At 38.2% G+C, this 15,427-nt stretch overlaps 1 protein-coding gene across 4 annotated transcripts in view; it reads right to left on the minus strand.

The window, feature by feature from the left end:
• Positions 1-14,687, minus strand: part of LOC127415287 (receptor-type tyrosine-protein phosphatase beta-like) — a 28,126-nt gene extending 13,439 nt beyond the window's left edge. For 2 of the 4 annotated variants that reach the window (XM_051653981.1, XM_051653983.1), the window contains exons 1-9: positions 14,549-14,681; positions 13,896-14,069; positions 7,489-7,588; positions 4,201-4,291; positions 4,014-4,090; positions 3,542-3,676; positions 3,336-3,458; positions 1,565-1,725; positions 191-326 (exon numbers count right to left, since the gene is read on the minus strand). In XM_051653981.1, coding sequence (XP_051509941.1) covers positions 191-326; positions 1,565-1,725; positions 3,336-3,458; positions 3,542-3,676; positions 4,014-4,090; positions 4,201-4,291; positions 7,489-7,588; positions 13,896-13,900 — 828 coding nt within the window. In that variant the 5' untranslated portion in view covers positions 13,901-14,069; positions 14,549-14,681. Of the gene's footprint in view, positions 1-190; positions 327-1,564; positions 1,726-3,335; positions 3,459-3,541; positions 3,677-4,013; positions 4,091-4,200; positions 4,292-7,488; positions 7,589-13,895; positions 14,070-14,548 lie in introns of all 4 variants that reach the window. The other 2 variants (XM_051653982.1, XM_051653984.1) reach the window with 2 other exon arrangements.
• Positions 14,688-15,427: the final 740 nt, after the last annotated feature.

Raw genomic sequence — 15,427 nt, forward strand, 5'->3', positions numbered from 1 at the left:
TTCTATCCTAGCATAATATGCAAAAACAATTATAGGTAAATCATTCATAGGTTGTAGGCTGTAGAAACAACTTTTATTTTTGCAATTCATTTGGTGGCTCTAGTGCCGCAGAGATTACATACTTCAGCTTTAAGTTTTTTTGAACCCGGAACATTCCTTCAATAGTGCAGTGGAGTGGTTGTTCCCTTACAATGTTTTGTACCATCATGACTCTGCATTTACGTAGATCTTGCACAGCCAAACGGACGTTAGGAGGAATTTCTCTTGCACACAGCTGAAGTAACCATAGCAACGCCACAAATGTGCCAGAACGACCCACTCCTGCACTACACACACACATACACAGAATATCAAAGAAAAGAAAGGTATCATCCATTTTGTAAATATACATACAGTACTGTGCAAAAAATCTTAGGCAGTTGTGAAGAATGTTGTATGCTGAGGATGTTTCAAAAGTAATGCCAAGAATAGTTTTCATTTATCAAAGTGCAGTAAACATAAAAACTAGCATCGTGGTGAACTTGCCACATTTCAGTGCATTTAGGCTTTTGTCTCTTCATGTAATCCCAGACTGACTCACTGATGTTGAGATCCACACCATCTGTTGCAGGACTCTTTCAACTTCTATTCTATTTGCAAAAGGAATGTTTGGAAATCTAAAATAGATATACCCTATTGGCAGACCTAAAGCAGAAGACATACAATAACCATCTTAAGACAAATGTTTTTGTGAAATATCTATTGTCCCTACGAATTTTGCACAATACTGTACATATACTGAAATGAGCAGCAAAATGAGTTCCATTTATAAGAACACTATATTTCTGTTCCAAAACCTAGTCAGCTAACTACCTAGACAGCATTTTAAGGCATCATAGGGCGTGCTTCCTTCATATAGCTTATTATTATAAAACTTATAATTAATTTAATAACAAAGAACTGTTAGTTAGTTCATAGAATTATTGTATCTAATTGAAAATTGATTTTACACAGTACTTGTGTGTGTTATGCATATAAATGCTTATTAAAGTATTGGGATGTTAGCTTATCAACATGCTAACTACAAACTATAGAGCGCAATTGCGTCATTCATAGTGCATCATGGGAGTGGGCAGAGTTGCAAATCTCTTTTGAAGTCAGTCTCTGATTGGTGGATTTTCCCTCAGGACCATGGGTAGTGTAGTTGTTCACCAGGAATTTCACTACTAAACACGATTTCTAAATAATTTAGTTGAAGTAATGTGGACTGATGGCTTCAGCAGAAGCATATACCATCGATTACCAACCTCAGAGCTCACGGTCAGTCTTTCTTTAAAAGTTATCGTTAATAATTTCACCTATGGAAAAAATTTACGGGATTTTTACTTCCGGAACCAGACTGTTGCACTCTATTGAAATCAACTGTGTGTTGAGTCTCTCGTGCGTTGTAAGTGACGACCGCTGTTTCCCTCTTATGTACCAAATCAGACAATCACAAGGCTCCGTTTCAATTTGGATGATGCTTTAGAAAAGATCTGCCTGGCAGCTCACTATGTTGCAACAGAGCTAGTGTGTGTATTCAGACCTGCAGTGAACTACTGTTGGTCCGTGGCTGCTGATATTGTTGAGGTGTTGGCGCACATGCTCAGTGAAAGTGCAAAGAGATGATGTGTCCTGCGGGACCCCCTTATCAGGCCAGAGGGGGTAATGATAGTGAGTCACATGACGCACAGCCTGGAAACCCTGCTAAATACACAAACACATGCACATTTATTAATTTAATGCAAAAGACTTAGACTTTATTATTAAACAGTGACACCGTTTCCACCTGGTATTAAGATGCATCACAGGTGCTAAATACAGGTCTAAACGGGGTCTAAAACGTTTTGTGATTGGATCACAAAAACCACAAACTAATGTGGTAAAAAATGCATGTGACCGCATCGCATTAGGAGTGTGGTAGTGGCGTAGTGGGCTAAAGCACATAACTAGTAATCAGTAATCAGTAACCAGCCACCACCATTGTGTCCTTGAGCAAGGCACTTAACACCAGGTTGCACTGTAAGTCGCTTTGGATAAAAGCGTCTGCTAAATGCATAAATGTAAATGTAAAATTTGAGGTGTAAACGCTAATCCGTCCTGTATGCATCTCGGCAGCAGTGAAACTCCACTATCACCTGTCAATCAAACCGCTGAGCTAAAACAAGAGTTTAAACTTTTCTGGTTACGAGCGGCTTTAAAACTAAATAACCGTCCGATCGTAAAATTTTTAAAAGTGGATACATACATGATCATGAGAGCTTCAGGGATCTTCTTTAGTGTGCCTGATATTAACACAGATGACAAGCACGAACACCTGAAGCTCCTTTAAGACACTAAAATAACAGATAATTCTGCTTGACATGTTACGTTTGTGCTTAGATTAAATTTCAAGCCAAACCACCTATTTTTAGGATATTAAATATAGGATATTACTAAATAAAAAACATTATTTTAAGATTTACAAATTATAATTTCATAAAAAATTTAAAAATCTTAAACTTTAGATTTTTTTTAAACACGTAGTAATCATGATTAAACCTGCACTTGGTTTACATTCAAATTGGCACTCAAAAAAACAAAACAAAAAAAAAGCTCCGGCTGTTGTTTGGCTATTTTGAATGATGCACTTACAATCATTGGACAAAAAGTTTTGGGTGGGTTTTTTCTGTTTAGAAGACTACACATGTTCAAAAGACTACAAACAAGGCGCTAGGTTGCATAACAATGAAAACACAGTAAGGAAGGAACATTTGCACTTGCATCATAATTCTCATTGCAGATATGATACAATAAACATGGATAATCTGATGAAATGTCTATAATATCCTTAACACTTTTGGACAAAAAATCTTGATGGATGTGTTGTTATGAACTCTTGAGATAAAAGATGGTGCCAGTTAAGAGGTTAAAAAACATGCTATTTTAAAGTCAAAGTGAAACGGTGTTCACAACTTCTTTACTTATGTAATTTGACGTTTTCCAAGTGAAACAGGGTATTCAATGAGAAAAAAAAAAATGTAGGGTGGGACTTGATTTTATCCATTGGAAACTGATTGAATGGATAAAAGTGGTCTCTGTGTGAAAAATGATTGGAGGAGACGGGTTGAAGTATAAGAGAACTTGGTGACATCTGGAGGTGGAGCAAGTTATTACATTTTAACAAAAATATTACAACTAACATTTTTTGCTTTGGAATAATGTGTATAATAAAAGCAGGGACATGTTTTAAGAAAGAAAATAGGGTCAACTTTAATTTCATGTTGACTTTAAATGCAGCGACACACAACCTGGACCACTCCCTGTTCTTGATTTACCTGCTTTAAGCGGATTGTGGTGATGCAATATTCCGGATGGCGCTGGTGTGAAACTGTGGTCACCTGCACCGTTCCATAACATCCTGTTCCTTGCTCGGGTGGCCAGTACTGATCACACATCACCTGTACAAACAACAACATGGCCCTGAGTATAATAAGTGTTGCGCGTGTTTCGATATTTGTGTACGTAGAAAGCTGCAGCAAACCTTGCTGCCCTCTCTTAGCGCGGTCACCATAACAATAAGCGGCACATTTTTCTCCCAAATCATCCGCCAGAAATCCACCATGGTGCACTGCAGAGGTGCTTGAGTGCAGATAAAATCATGCTCGGATGTCCCACCCTGCACACACATTCATTTATCGACTTCAGTAATAGACAGTGGAGTCCAACGGTCTGAGATCACTTATGAAAATGTTAAAAGGGTGAATTATGCTTTAAACATGGTCAATGTCACATATTTTCCTAGACACGGAGAATCTTTAAAATTTCTTCATTTTGCATTTAAAAATGTTTTTAAATTTTGTAATCTTTTAAAATTCAAAGAATTCTGGGCTTTTCCAGGTTTAAATGAAGAAAAGAAAAACAGCTTTTCAATGTGGTAGGACTTAAGTGATTGACTAATGTATTGATCGTGTTGTTTTCTGGCTGTTTGATAATTGATTGGCTGGTATACTCACAGGCACATAGTTGGCATTGATGTAGTCATAGTGCAGTTTGGAGTCCAGCAGAGAGAGCTGAACACGGGTGTGGTCATCTGATCAACCAATCACAACTCATTAGAACAGACATAAAGACCTATGTTATGCTCATTTGAAAAATTAAACCTATTTTTTATATGAATAATAATAATACATATTGACATACAGGGTAAGATGAGGGGGTATCTGTTTTTTTTCTTGTTGGCATCCAGTTGTCCAGCTCTGCAGGTGTACTCTCTGCCAACATCTTCCAGCTCCTGAAAACCAAACATCAAGCCATCAGTGCATGAATTTAATAAAACCCATTTGTGGAGGCGGGGGTGTGGTCGAGTGATGTTCGGCGGAGAGTTGGGTCAGGAGAGGGATGCGGTAAGGATCATCACCTGGCCGTGATTACTTTTAACACCTGTTTCTCATTTCAGTGAGAGCTCGAGAGGGGTTTTAAGAGCATCCCAGAGGGCGAGACGGGAGAGAGAGCTATACACGCTCACGGACATGGGATTCGCTGAAAAGACACTGGAAAGCGTGTGCTTGTTTTTTGTTTGACTTAATAAAACTTTACCTGTGTTTCCCGATTCACCGTCTCCCGCTTCCTCCTTATGCACGAACTAGAAAGTTCTCACACTGGTGCCAAAACCTGAGAGTTGGAGGAAGACATGCCGCCATGGAATCCTCACCTCTGGATGAAATCATCCACGCACTCTCCAACATTCAAGAGACCCATCATCAGGCACTCCTGGCACAGGAGCAGCGCTTTAAGGAGCTCCATCAGGCCCAAGCCAAGGAGAGGCAAGTCTTGCGGAGCCTGGTAGCCCAGGAAAGGTCCTTTGCCGCAACCCCAACTCTAGCTGGCCAAAATGGGGCCCCAGGAGCCCAGCTCGCAGCACAGCAACTCCCTGGAGACAACCTTCTGGAGTACAAGGACCTAAAGAGGGCTGTCTTGCAACGGGTCGGCCGCACCTCAGAACAACACCGCCAGCAATTCCAATCCCTCACGCTTGGTGAGGTCAGCCGCCTGTTTGTCTATGCCCAGCTGCTCCGTGACACCTGCCAGAGGTGGATTCTAGCCGGGGGGGATTGCGACGCCAAGGATGTGATCAACCTGATGGTGCTGGAGCAATTCATCACTCGACTGCCAAGGGGAACTGCAGAATGGGTCCAGTGCCATCGCCCGGCGTTGCTGGATGACGCGGTTCATCTGGCAGAAGATCATATGGCAGCTTATCCGGGGGCCGGTGAGCCTTTGGCATCGTCTCTCTCTCTCTCTCTCTCTCTCTCTCTCTCTCTCCTTTCTCCCCTCCTTCCCATCCTTCCGGAAACGGGGAGTTCCCTCTCCTAAACCTGCTCCCCGGTCTCGGGGATTGTTCAACTCGATCGTCAATGGGCAAGGACCAAGCTACATTGCCAATTCCCTTGTTAACTATGTGCCTTCAAGAACACTGAGATCATCTGCTGCTGGTTTATTGGAGATTCCCAGCAACAGTCAAAATAAAATCAGGAATCAGCATTTGTCAATTATGCCCCAAAGCTATGGAACACATTACCTATAGATATAAGAGAAGCCAGCTCACTAAATATTTTTAAAAGAAAGTTAAAAACGTATCTTTTTACTTTAGCCTTTAATTAGCAATGACTTTTCTGAAATTCTTTTTGTATTTTACATCACATATTATTATAATTTTTTTTATGCATTCTATGTATTTTTATTTTATCTTGTATTATTATAAAGTGGGTCTCATTTTCAATCTTATTTTACATTAATTATGGCATTTTATTTGTTTTTATGTGAAGCACTCTGTGTTTTTAATGTATTTTTTATTGTAAAGTACTTTGAGCTGCATTTTTTTGTATGATAGGTGCTATATAAATAAAAGTTTATTATTATTATTATTACCCGCCGGTTTCCCCTACCCCTCCCCACTCTCCCTCCCAGGTGGGTGAATCTGCGGGTGTGGACGTAAGGTCTGGGCCGGTCTGTTGGAGCTGTGGAGAGCCAGGGCATTTCCAGGACCGGTGCCTAGTGATGGAAGTGCAAGCATTGGTTCGGATCCCCAATGCTCCCACCGGGGATTTTTACCGGGAGATAAAGTTCTTTTATTACTACCCACATCGAGCTCTAAACTACTCGCCAAGTGGCAAGGGCCCTTTGAGGTCACACAGTGGATCGATTATGAGGTTAAATGACCGGAGGTGAACTTATCAGCTACCGATCGAGTCCACTTGCGGAGTCCACTTCTTACCGTCATAAGTCATGGAGGTTGCCAGGTCGAAACGACCCCAGGGGTAGTGGTACACAGTCATCCCTACCGATTACCTGAACACAAAAAAAAAGTGGTTCGGGAAGAATTAAAGGCCATGCTGAATATGGGGGTAATAGAAGAATTCTACAGTGACTGGGTCAGCCCAATGGTGTTGGTTCTGAAGAGTGACGGCTCAGTCCGGTTCTGTGTAGATTATAGAAAAGTCAATGCGGTGTCTAAATTTGATGCGTACCCGATGCCTCGGATTGATGAACTGCTCAATCAGTTGGGTGCGGCTCATTTTTATTCGACACTGGATTTGACAAAGAGATACTGGCAGATCCCCTTAACGCCAACGTCCCGTCAGAAAACAGCATTATCTACACCGTTTGGCTTACACCAATTCATGACACTTCTGTTCAGTTTGAAATCCATGTAAGATCAACAACAACAAAAAGATATTTGATGCAACAAAGTTGAGTGTTGGGTGTCAATATAGGTGTTACTATGGCAGACATACTGTATAATAGGATTTGGCAACAGACAGAATATAGACAAAAGAATAATAATTAGAGACATCAATGTGTCTCAGGTGTGAATGGCTTACAGACTGCAGACAAACTCATGAATGAAGCAGCATATAAAAATACAGGGTGTATGGACTTAATTTTTTGTGTATTTGATTTAGAGTAGATTTCATTCCTTTTGTAAACTTCCTTTTGTAAATAAAAAAACAACATATGGCATGGTCTTAAATAATGTTTCATAAAACTTTTCAGTTTTAAAGATACCATCCTCAGATTTGGAATATAACATTATCAGACTTGTGGCTTGAGCTCCAGTGTCTCTAGTTCCTTTTAAGGCCAGTGTAATTTATAATTTCATAAAAATATATTATGAAAATAATTTTCAGATCAAGTCCTATAAATGTGAGCTTATATAACTATTTTTTTTATGACTTTATTAAATTCTGACGTCTGGGCAACAAACTTATAAGTGTCTTCTGTCAAAACAGATCACAGTTATGACTAATATAAAGAGTTGATGAACTACAGCCATTAATATTGAGTATATCCAGTTCAGGCCTGAGCTCAGAAAATGGGGGCAGTGGGAACAGGTTAACTTGTACTGACCCCGGAAACATTTACATTTACTGCCTTTAATAGATGTTGTTATGTCTTACATCTTAAATTGTTTAAGTTTTAATTTCATACCTCAAATTCCTGTCGGTATCCTGCGTTGTCATTGGCTGCTAGAGACTGACAGTGCGCCTGAAATGTCTGAAGGATCTGTGATTTAGAGCATCCCCTTATTCTGTCGAGAAAACCACAGTGGATACATTCAAACAAACAGACTGGTTATGCATACAATATGTCTACAGAGTGCAACTGTGTCCACCTCCTTTTTCAGCTGTTTTGGTTCCAGAAGTATTTCCCCATTCATTTTTTCCCATAGGGATTTCATAAAATCCTTCATAAAAGAGTTGTAAGCCATCAACCAAACCATCCAGCTCCGAGGTGAATCACAACATTACAAAATTGTATTTGAAGCAGAAAAGTACTTGAAAATTAGACAAAAAGACAAAGATACAAGACTGTGTACTTATCATCTTTAATAAGGGAATGAACTACAATCAAATTTTCTCAATCAAGCTTTATTAACCTATGGATTTTGAAGTTGTTGATTATAAGAATAGAATTAATATATTTAAAGTACACTCACTGAGCACTTTATTATGAACACTGTGGTCCTAATAAAGTGCCTTACATGGTCTTCTGCTGTTGTAGCCCATTTGCCTAAAGGTTTGACATGTTGTGCATTCTAAGATGCTATTCTACTCACTACAATTGTACAGAGTGGTTATCTGAGTTACCATAAACTTTCTGTCTGCTCGAACCAGTCTGTCCATTCTCTGTTGACCTCTCTCATCAACAAGGTGTTTCCTTCTGCAGAACTGCCGCTCACTGGATGCTTTTTGTTTTTGGCAACAATCTGAGTAAACTCTAGAGCAGTGCTACTCAGCACATGGTCACGGGCCGCATGCGTCCCTCGAGCAATCTTTTGCGGCCTGTGTTATGATATAATCATCAGAAATATATTTATCAGCAGCCTATCAAATCTGTATGAACTGTGAGGTGTCCAATTTCATGAGGATTTACGCTAGTTTTCTACATCACTGAATCACATTAGAGAGGGAATTCAACTGCAAGAGGATGTTACAAATAAATAAATAAAAACAACAAATAACATCTGAGCATGGCTGATGTTATGAGAGCGGCAGTCGGTCTGCGTGCACATTCATACACAGTATGTGCACTCACGCGCAGTCTGTAAATTAAACGTGCGCTCGCAATCTCACTCAACACAGCGCGAATCTGTCCAAACTCTTGAACAGCTTATCAGATATATGTACTTGTCATGACAACAGTATTTACAGGAAAACATTACAGTTTTTCCTGCAGTGACGGCGTTTAGATGCCTTCACACAAATGCTTTTTAGTGATCTAACGCTAAGAGGGGTGAACAAATCTTTATGATTTATCACTGAAGGAGTTTTGGTGCTAATTTTGGATATATCACTCTTGTTTCTGAACCCATCTCTGGTGTATGTGATGTTGAACACTCATGGTGTTTGTTAGTTGACAATCCCAGTGACAACAGAACTGATCTTTATCAGAAAATTTAACTGTTACAACCCTTAAATTTAAAATAATTACTAAAAGGGATAGTTGACCCAAAAATAAAAATACTCTCATTATTTAATCAACCTCATGACATCCCAGATGTCTATGACTTTCTTTCTTCTGCAGAACACAAATAAAAACTGTAAGAATATCTTAGCTCTGTAGGTCCATACAATGCAAGTGAATGGTGCCCAGAAAGCACATAAAGGCAGCAAAAAAGTAATCCTTATGACTCCAGTGATTAAATCTATGTCTTCAGAAGAGATATGATGGTGCTGGTGAGAAACAGATCAATATGTAAGTACTTTTTTACTATAAATATCCACTTTCACTTTCACATCTGTAAGACACATGTGGTGTCTGTTTAGTTACACTTTCACATCTGAAAGTGAAAGTGGAGATTTATAGTAAAAAAAAAGTCAATGACTTAAATATTGATCTGTCTCTCATCTACAGAACTGAGATATTTTTTCTAAATAATCTTCATTTGTGTTCAGCGGAAGAAAGTCATACACATCTGGGATGGCATGAAGGAGAGAAAATGATGAGAGAATTTTCATTTTTAGGTGAACTATCCTGTTAACTAACATTCCAACATTCTTACTATAAAAATGTTAACTTATAACTATATATATACACAGTATATAATCATACAAATTAAGAGTGTGGCCCTCGAGGGTACAGGGATCCAGCTTTGTGGCCCCTGACCTTTCCAAAGTTGAGTAGCCCTGCTCTAGAGACTGTTGTGAGTGAAAATCCCAGGAGATCAGCAGTTACAGAAATATTCAAACCAGCCCATCTGGCACCATCAATCATGCCACGGTCCAAATCAATGAGATCACATTTTTCCCCATTCTGATGATTGATGTGAACATTAACTGACGCTTCTGACCCATATCTGCATGATTTTATGCATTGCACTGCTGCCACACGGTTGGCTGATTAGAAAAATCACATAAGTAGGTGTACAGGTGTACCTAAATGTGCTCAGTGGCTGTATATTGCAAAATATTCAGATAGAGTATATATATATATATATATAAGTAGTTTGAGAGTGTAGAGAGATCGACTTGATTGCGTCATTCAAAGTGCATCATGGGAGTGGGCGGTCGCTGCAGAGCTCTTTTGACGCAATTTGTTCGCTGCGATAGACCCTTTTCAAATATCCGGGTTTGGAATGTAAACTATAGCAGGGTAAACTTATATAGCGGTGAATGGAAGACCACAGAAAATATCATTTTTGTTTACCCATTTGCTCCAGAAGATAAATAAAAAATCCACTATTATACTTTCATAGCTTTCCCAAATAAGTAAAAAACAGAGAGCACAGGATATTCTGTCACTCCCTCAGCAACTGTATTAGTAATCTCATCGCAGCTGTGGTAACTCGTCTTTTAAAACCAATTCCAGGTTAATATACTACAAATTATAATGTTATAAATTTACACTAAATAATTGTAAAATTGAAAACACAACGTTTGCTAGATTTCTGCTGCTAAATAAGGTGGAAACGCATCATCACATTCTGTTAAAGGGGCCTATAGATTTACATTTAATAGTTTTTGAAAATAAAGTTTCCCAAACTTTTCTCCGTTGTGACAAAATGAACTTCTGTCCAAGCTTCCTAATCTGATGACATAGTTATGTACCCAAAAAAAAAAAAACAAAAAAAAAAAAACATAAGAGCATGGTAAAATATATATGTCTGAAATATAAATTATATATTAATGAGAGGGCACATTGTTATATAATACAATGTGTGAGGGCACATGGCTATATAATAAAAACAATGCCAAATTACCTAAAATTACCTTTAAAAAGAGAAAACACAATATTTTAATTCTATCCCTTTTTCTCTCTCCCGTTCTTGCACATCATTCATATATTTAATATAACTATAAAATAAAGTAATAAATATTGTCAGTAGTGATGAAGCATACAGTCACTATTTGGCTTTGTAAGGCAGTGTTTTATGTTACTGCTGAACAACATACACATTTGACCTGTAATATTTTAATTAATATTTTCATTCATTTCAGATGGCAAAAGCTTGAAGAAGGTACCAATGTGGGAGAAATGTTTAAATATTGTCATTGAAAGTGATCCTTACTTAAGTTCAGCATTATTTTACATCGAGTGGAAAGTTTTCATTCATATTATAAATTGTTTTCCTGCCTTAGTTATCGGTATCGGCAAAACCCTGGTAGTGGTAGGGGCAGTGTGGCTTAGCGGTTAAATCTCTGTTGGGGGTTCAAGCCCCAGCACTGCCAAGATGCCACTGTTGGGCCCTTGAGCAAGGCCCTTGACCCTATCTGCTCCAGGGGCACCGTATCATGGCTGACCCTGCACTCTGACCCCAGCTTAGCTGGGATATGTGAAAAAAGACTTTCACTGTATATGTGCAAATGTATAATGTGTGATAAATAAATACAATTATAATTAATTATAATTAACCCGCTATCCACTGATGTGCATAGAATGGGGGCAGCAAGGGTGCAAGCCCCTGCCCCTTTCATTCACATATCTAAAGGTCCCCTTCTTGTCGTCCAGAAAAAGGGGAGACATTTTAATAATAAAAAAAAAAACCATCAAAATCTCGTAATAATCTCACAATAACAGTAATAATGTGTATATTGATATTTCTTTGTAAATCGCAGGCATACTAAAGAAAATTAAGTAGAGGTGCCTTTAAGAGCGCGCACTACAGCAGATCAGGGGCAGATTCCAATTGCAAGTGATCCTCCCTATGCCCTATACTCACTCCGAAGTGCAGAGCCCTTGAAGTGGGTACTCTGAAGGAAACATGGCATTACTGTATGAATGTACCCTTCGCTAACAGTCTTATGGTAGGGCCCTTTGAGAAAATACTTTTTTTTTTTTCACTTTCGTTTTGAACGATATTTCGAGTGGCGTCCCCTCCTGCAGCAGTGTTCTTCAAGGAAGCAAATAATACAGTTTGAAGTCGCCCGGAGAATCAAAGTACCATTACCTCAGACAAGAAACAGGTCAGATAAAAAGTCCACTCCATTTATTGTGTTGTAAGTTCATCAAAAGAATAATACTCGATTGCTACTGCATTTCTGACACTGCACACCTGCAGTGTAGACAGATTTATTAATTATAATGGGAGCGGTCACGTCGCTTTCAGTGATAGACATTCAATTCATCTTTTATAGAATACTGAAATAAACTGAAGGAGCTGTCAGGTTCAGCCAAAGCCAGTTTGGTTTTGTTGAAACTAATAAGCCATTAGATTAATCACTTTAAGAAAAGTACCATTAGGCTACCACAGTACTGCAGCTCCCTATAGGCATATTATGTAGTCTGCATAGGGCACCAACTCCCTAGGGGGGCACCAGAAACTCCACTGGCTGCTCTTACTCACATGCTATAAGTTATTGAAGGACCCTGTAGCATTCGCGGAACACAGTCATTGCCTCGCGCTCGCACTTTCTCATCGCGCCTTTGCACTGTACACCACGTTACCAGGGTAATGCCATGGCACTGAATGATTGATCATGTTCATGTTTCATGATACTGTCACGGTACTCCAAGGCACTTTAAAAAATACCATGATTTTAATATGACATGTGTCATAAACTTTGGGTTATCACAGACCATGTCTGAAAATAAATAAATAAGTGTTATACCATGGTGCTTTTTGTGAGAAATATAACAGAATAGGATATTATTTGTGATAAAGGAAAAATAAAAAAATATCTACAGTATATATACAAGAAAAAGGTTAAATACTCAAAAAGCAAAGAAACTTAAGTATTATTTTACTCAAAAAGTAAAAAAATTCTGTGCCCTTTTTATTCTTCCGCTCCTGTTCCTGCTAAGATCTGTGCACGTCACTGCCGCTATCAGTTGACCTCTAGTTGAAACAACATGGACTGATGGCTTCAACAGATGCATGTATGATCAATGAAATACTTTGGATCTCACAGCAGGTCTGTATTTAAGTTATCATTAAAAATGAATTGAATGAAAAATGAAAATAAATGGGATTTTTACTTCCTGAAACTGTAGAGACTTTTGTGCTCTATTAATCTGTTTATTCATTATCTATTGTTGCTCTTTAGAATTTAGAAGAGCCTTTCGTCACTTCAGTGAAATTGAATTTGGTTCCTTTAGACCTTTGAACTATACTGTAGGAGAGAATGAAAGGTCCAGAACAGTTTTTTGTTTTTATTTATTTTTGACAATTATTATTTCCTTACATATTCCAGGTTTTCTGGAAATCAAATATATTGACTTATTGTCAAAATGTTAATTTGTTCCACAGATGGAATGAACATGGTATTTTCTCCATAGAAAATGTTTGAAAGGGGTTTTAAAAGCAGTGTTTTTATGTAATCTGGCATGTAAGGAGTAATAAGTTATCTAAAAGATATATATTATCTTCCTGGTTCATCCTGGTTTTTCATGTACATACTGTACAACTTGGCTCTTTAGTGTTGGTATATGTAGAACCCTGGGTTTCCCTCCAAAACCTTCCGATTTCAGAATCGTTTACAAAAATGAAAGGTGTATCAAAGGGTCTTATTTCTCACTTTTATGGTAACATTTTTTAAGTACTCCATCAGCTATTATTAACATTGGGAAAAAAGTTATACAGTAAATCACCTTAGAGAGTTTCTTCTTTCTTTTTTGTGCTTTATTTTGTTATTTCTTATCTCCACAGGCATACAACAGGTTGTGCATGCATAACATATACATCCATAAATTATAAATACACTAGTCTGTGTGGTTCAGCATAACTTATAGTAATAAGGCCATTTTGAGATGTCTCCTGTTCCAAAATCTACCATCAGATTGAAAATAGCACATATATCATAACTATCATTACATGACTAATCAGTCAGGATTCTCATCCGGACTCAAGTTTAGTCATGCAAATATTATACATTCAAACCCCTTCTGATTCTTCTTACCTCATATTAAAGTGCCTTTCATCTAGCTTTGACTTCGGCAAGAATTGTATTGTTTTGTTTTTTATCCTTTTGTCCTTGTGAGCATTCAGTGGTGGTAAAGAAGCGGACTGGCGCCGTCAAGATTTTTCTGCACTGTCTTGATTCAGATGTCCATTGCTATCAAGTAGTCTGATCCTATGCGTCAAGCAAGAACAATATCAACAGGGTTTGACAAAGTGACTTTCAATAAAATGCAGCATGGGTTTGTCTCAGTTCTTTTTAAGTAGGCCTAAATTAGAGTCTCGGTTTGAGACATTGTTGAGATCTCTTCTAAAACTCTAGAGAAGACACATGTAAGATTACTGAAACATCTGAGGAGCAGAAGCCTTCAGCAAAAGTTTCCATTTGTGCTTAATTTAATCTTATTGCTGTCTAGAAGGAACTAATGAGATATTAAAGAGATCTCATTTGGATCATGACTGTTAAAGACATTAGTGTAAAATACAGTAAAAACGATCAGTTTACTTCAGTCAGTCACACCAGAACACAACTAGGTGATCCAGTGATTAAACAGTACCAATAGGTTTGCGAGGCAAGCTAGTGGCACCATGTTAATCAGTTTTAAGTTTATGATAATCAAAATAAATAAGTAAGAGAGGAGGCAGACTGCTTACCTTACCAGAGAAATTATCTCAATGTTTGTTTTTGCGTTCATCGGTGTGTAAAAGACACGACTGCTGCAGTCAGCACGAATGTGTGTGTGTGTTTCTGAGCAGAAAACCAAATGAGTATAAGGTACAGTGCTGGTTTAACCAGTTTGACTAATGGATTAATATGACACAGCACAGAACTAGTTCATCTCTTTGTGTCTCTTTCCCTGTCTCTCTGAATTGACAGGAAAATGCTAAATGCAAATGTGAGTCTTTACAAGAAAAGGAGATGCCTAGATTACTTACTATTATGTCTGTTGATCCTGCTGTATTGCTGAACTACACTGCCCTATGAAAGACTAAAGACGGTAACAACTCAAAAACTAACACTTAAAGGTGCTGTAAGTGATTTTTCTAATGCAGTGGAATGCAGACAATGTTCCTACTCCCTGAAAGATACCACTGAAATAAATGTCTTAATGTATCTCACGTCTCTGTGACATTACCTTGTAAACAGCAAACAAAAATGTGGCTGAGGGCCACTGTCACATTTTTTTTAAACAGCCAATAGACCTTTATCACAGTAGTGCCATCTTTAATTTTTGACGGGAATGAAAACGAGGCTGTGAGGGTGAGTTCAAGTCATGTCGAAAATATCGTATTTACGAGTTAAGGGCACGAACGCCACCACATAGTCATTTTTACATGTGGGGTACTCTTTGAGACCCGACTTTCTGAGATAGTTGGGGATGTGTCGATTTAAAAATCAAATTGTGATTGGTAATAAATCAGATTTACTTGAGGATTTTGACCGTGCAGTTTAGTTTGCATGCATTTTTTGTATTGTAAATAAAGAAAGACGATGAAACCTTCCAGTAAATAAGACTCATTTAGCTGGTTTAC

Source organism: Myxocyprinus asiaticus, chromosome 24 (genome assembly GCF_019703515.2).
Source record: "Myxocyprinus asiaticus isolate MX2 ecotype Aquarium Trade chromosome 24, UBuf_Myxa_2, whole genome shotgun sequence".
NCBI lineage: Eukaryota > Metazoa > Chordata > Actinopteri > Cypriniformes > Catostomidae > Myxocyprinus > Myxocyprinus asiaticus.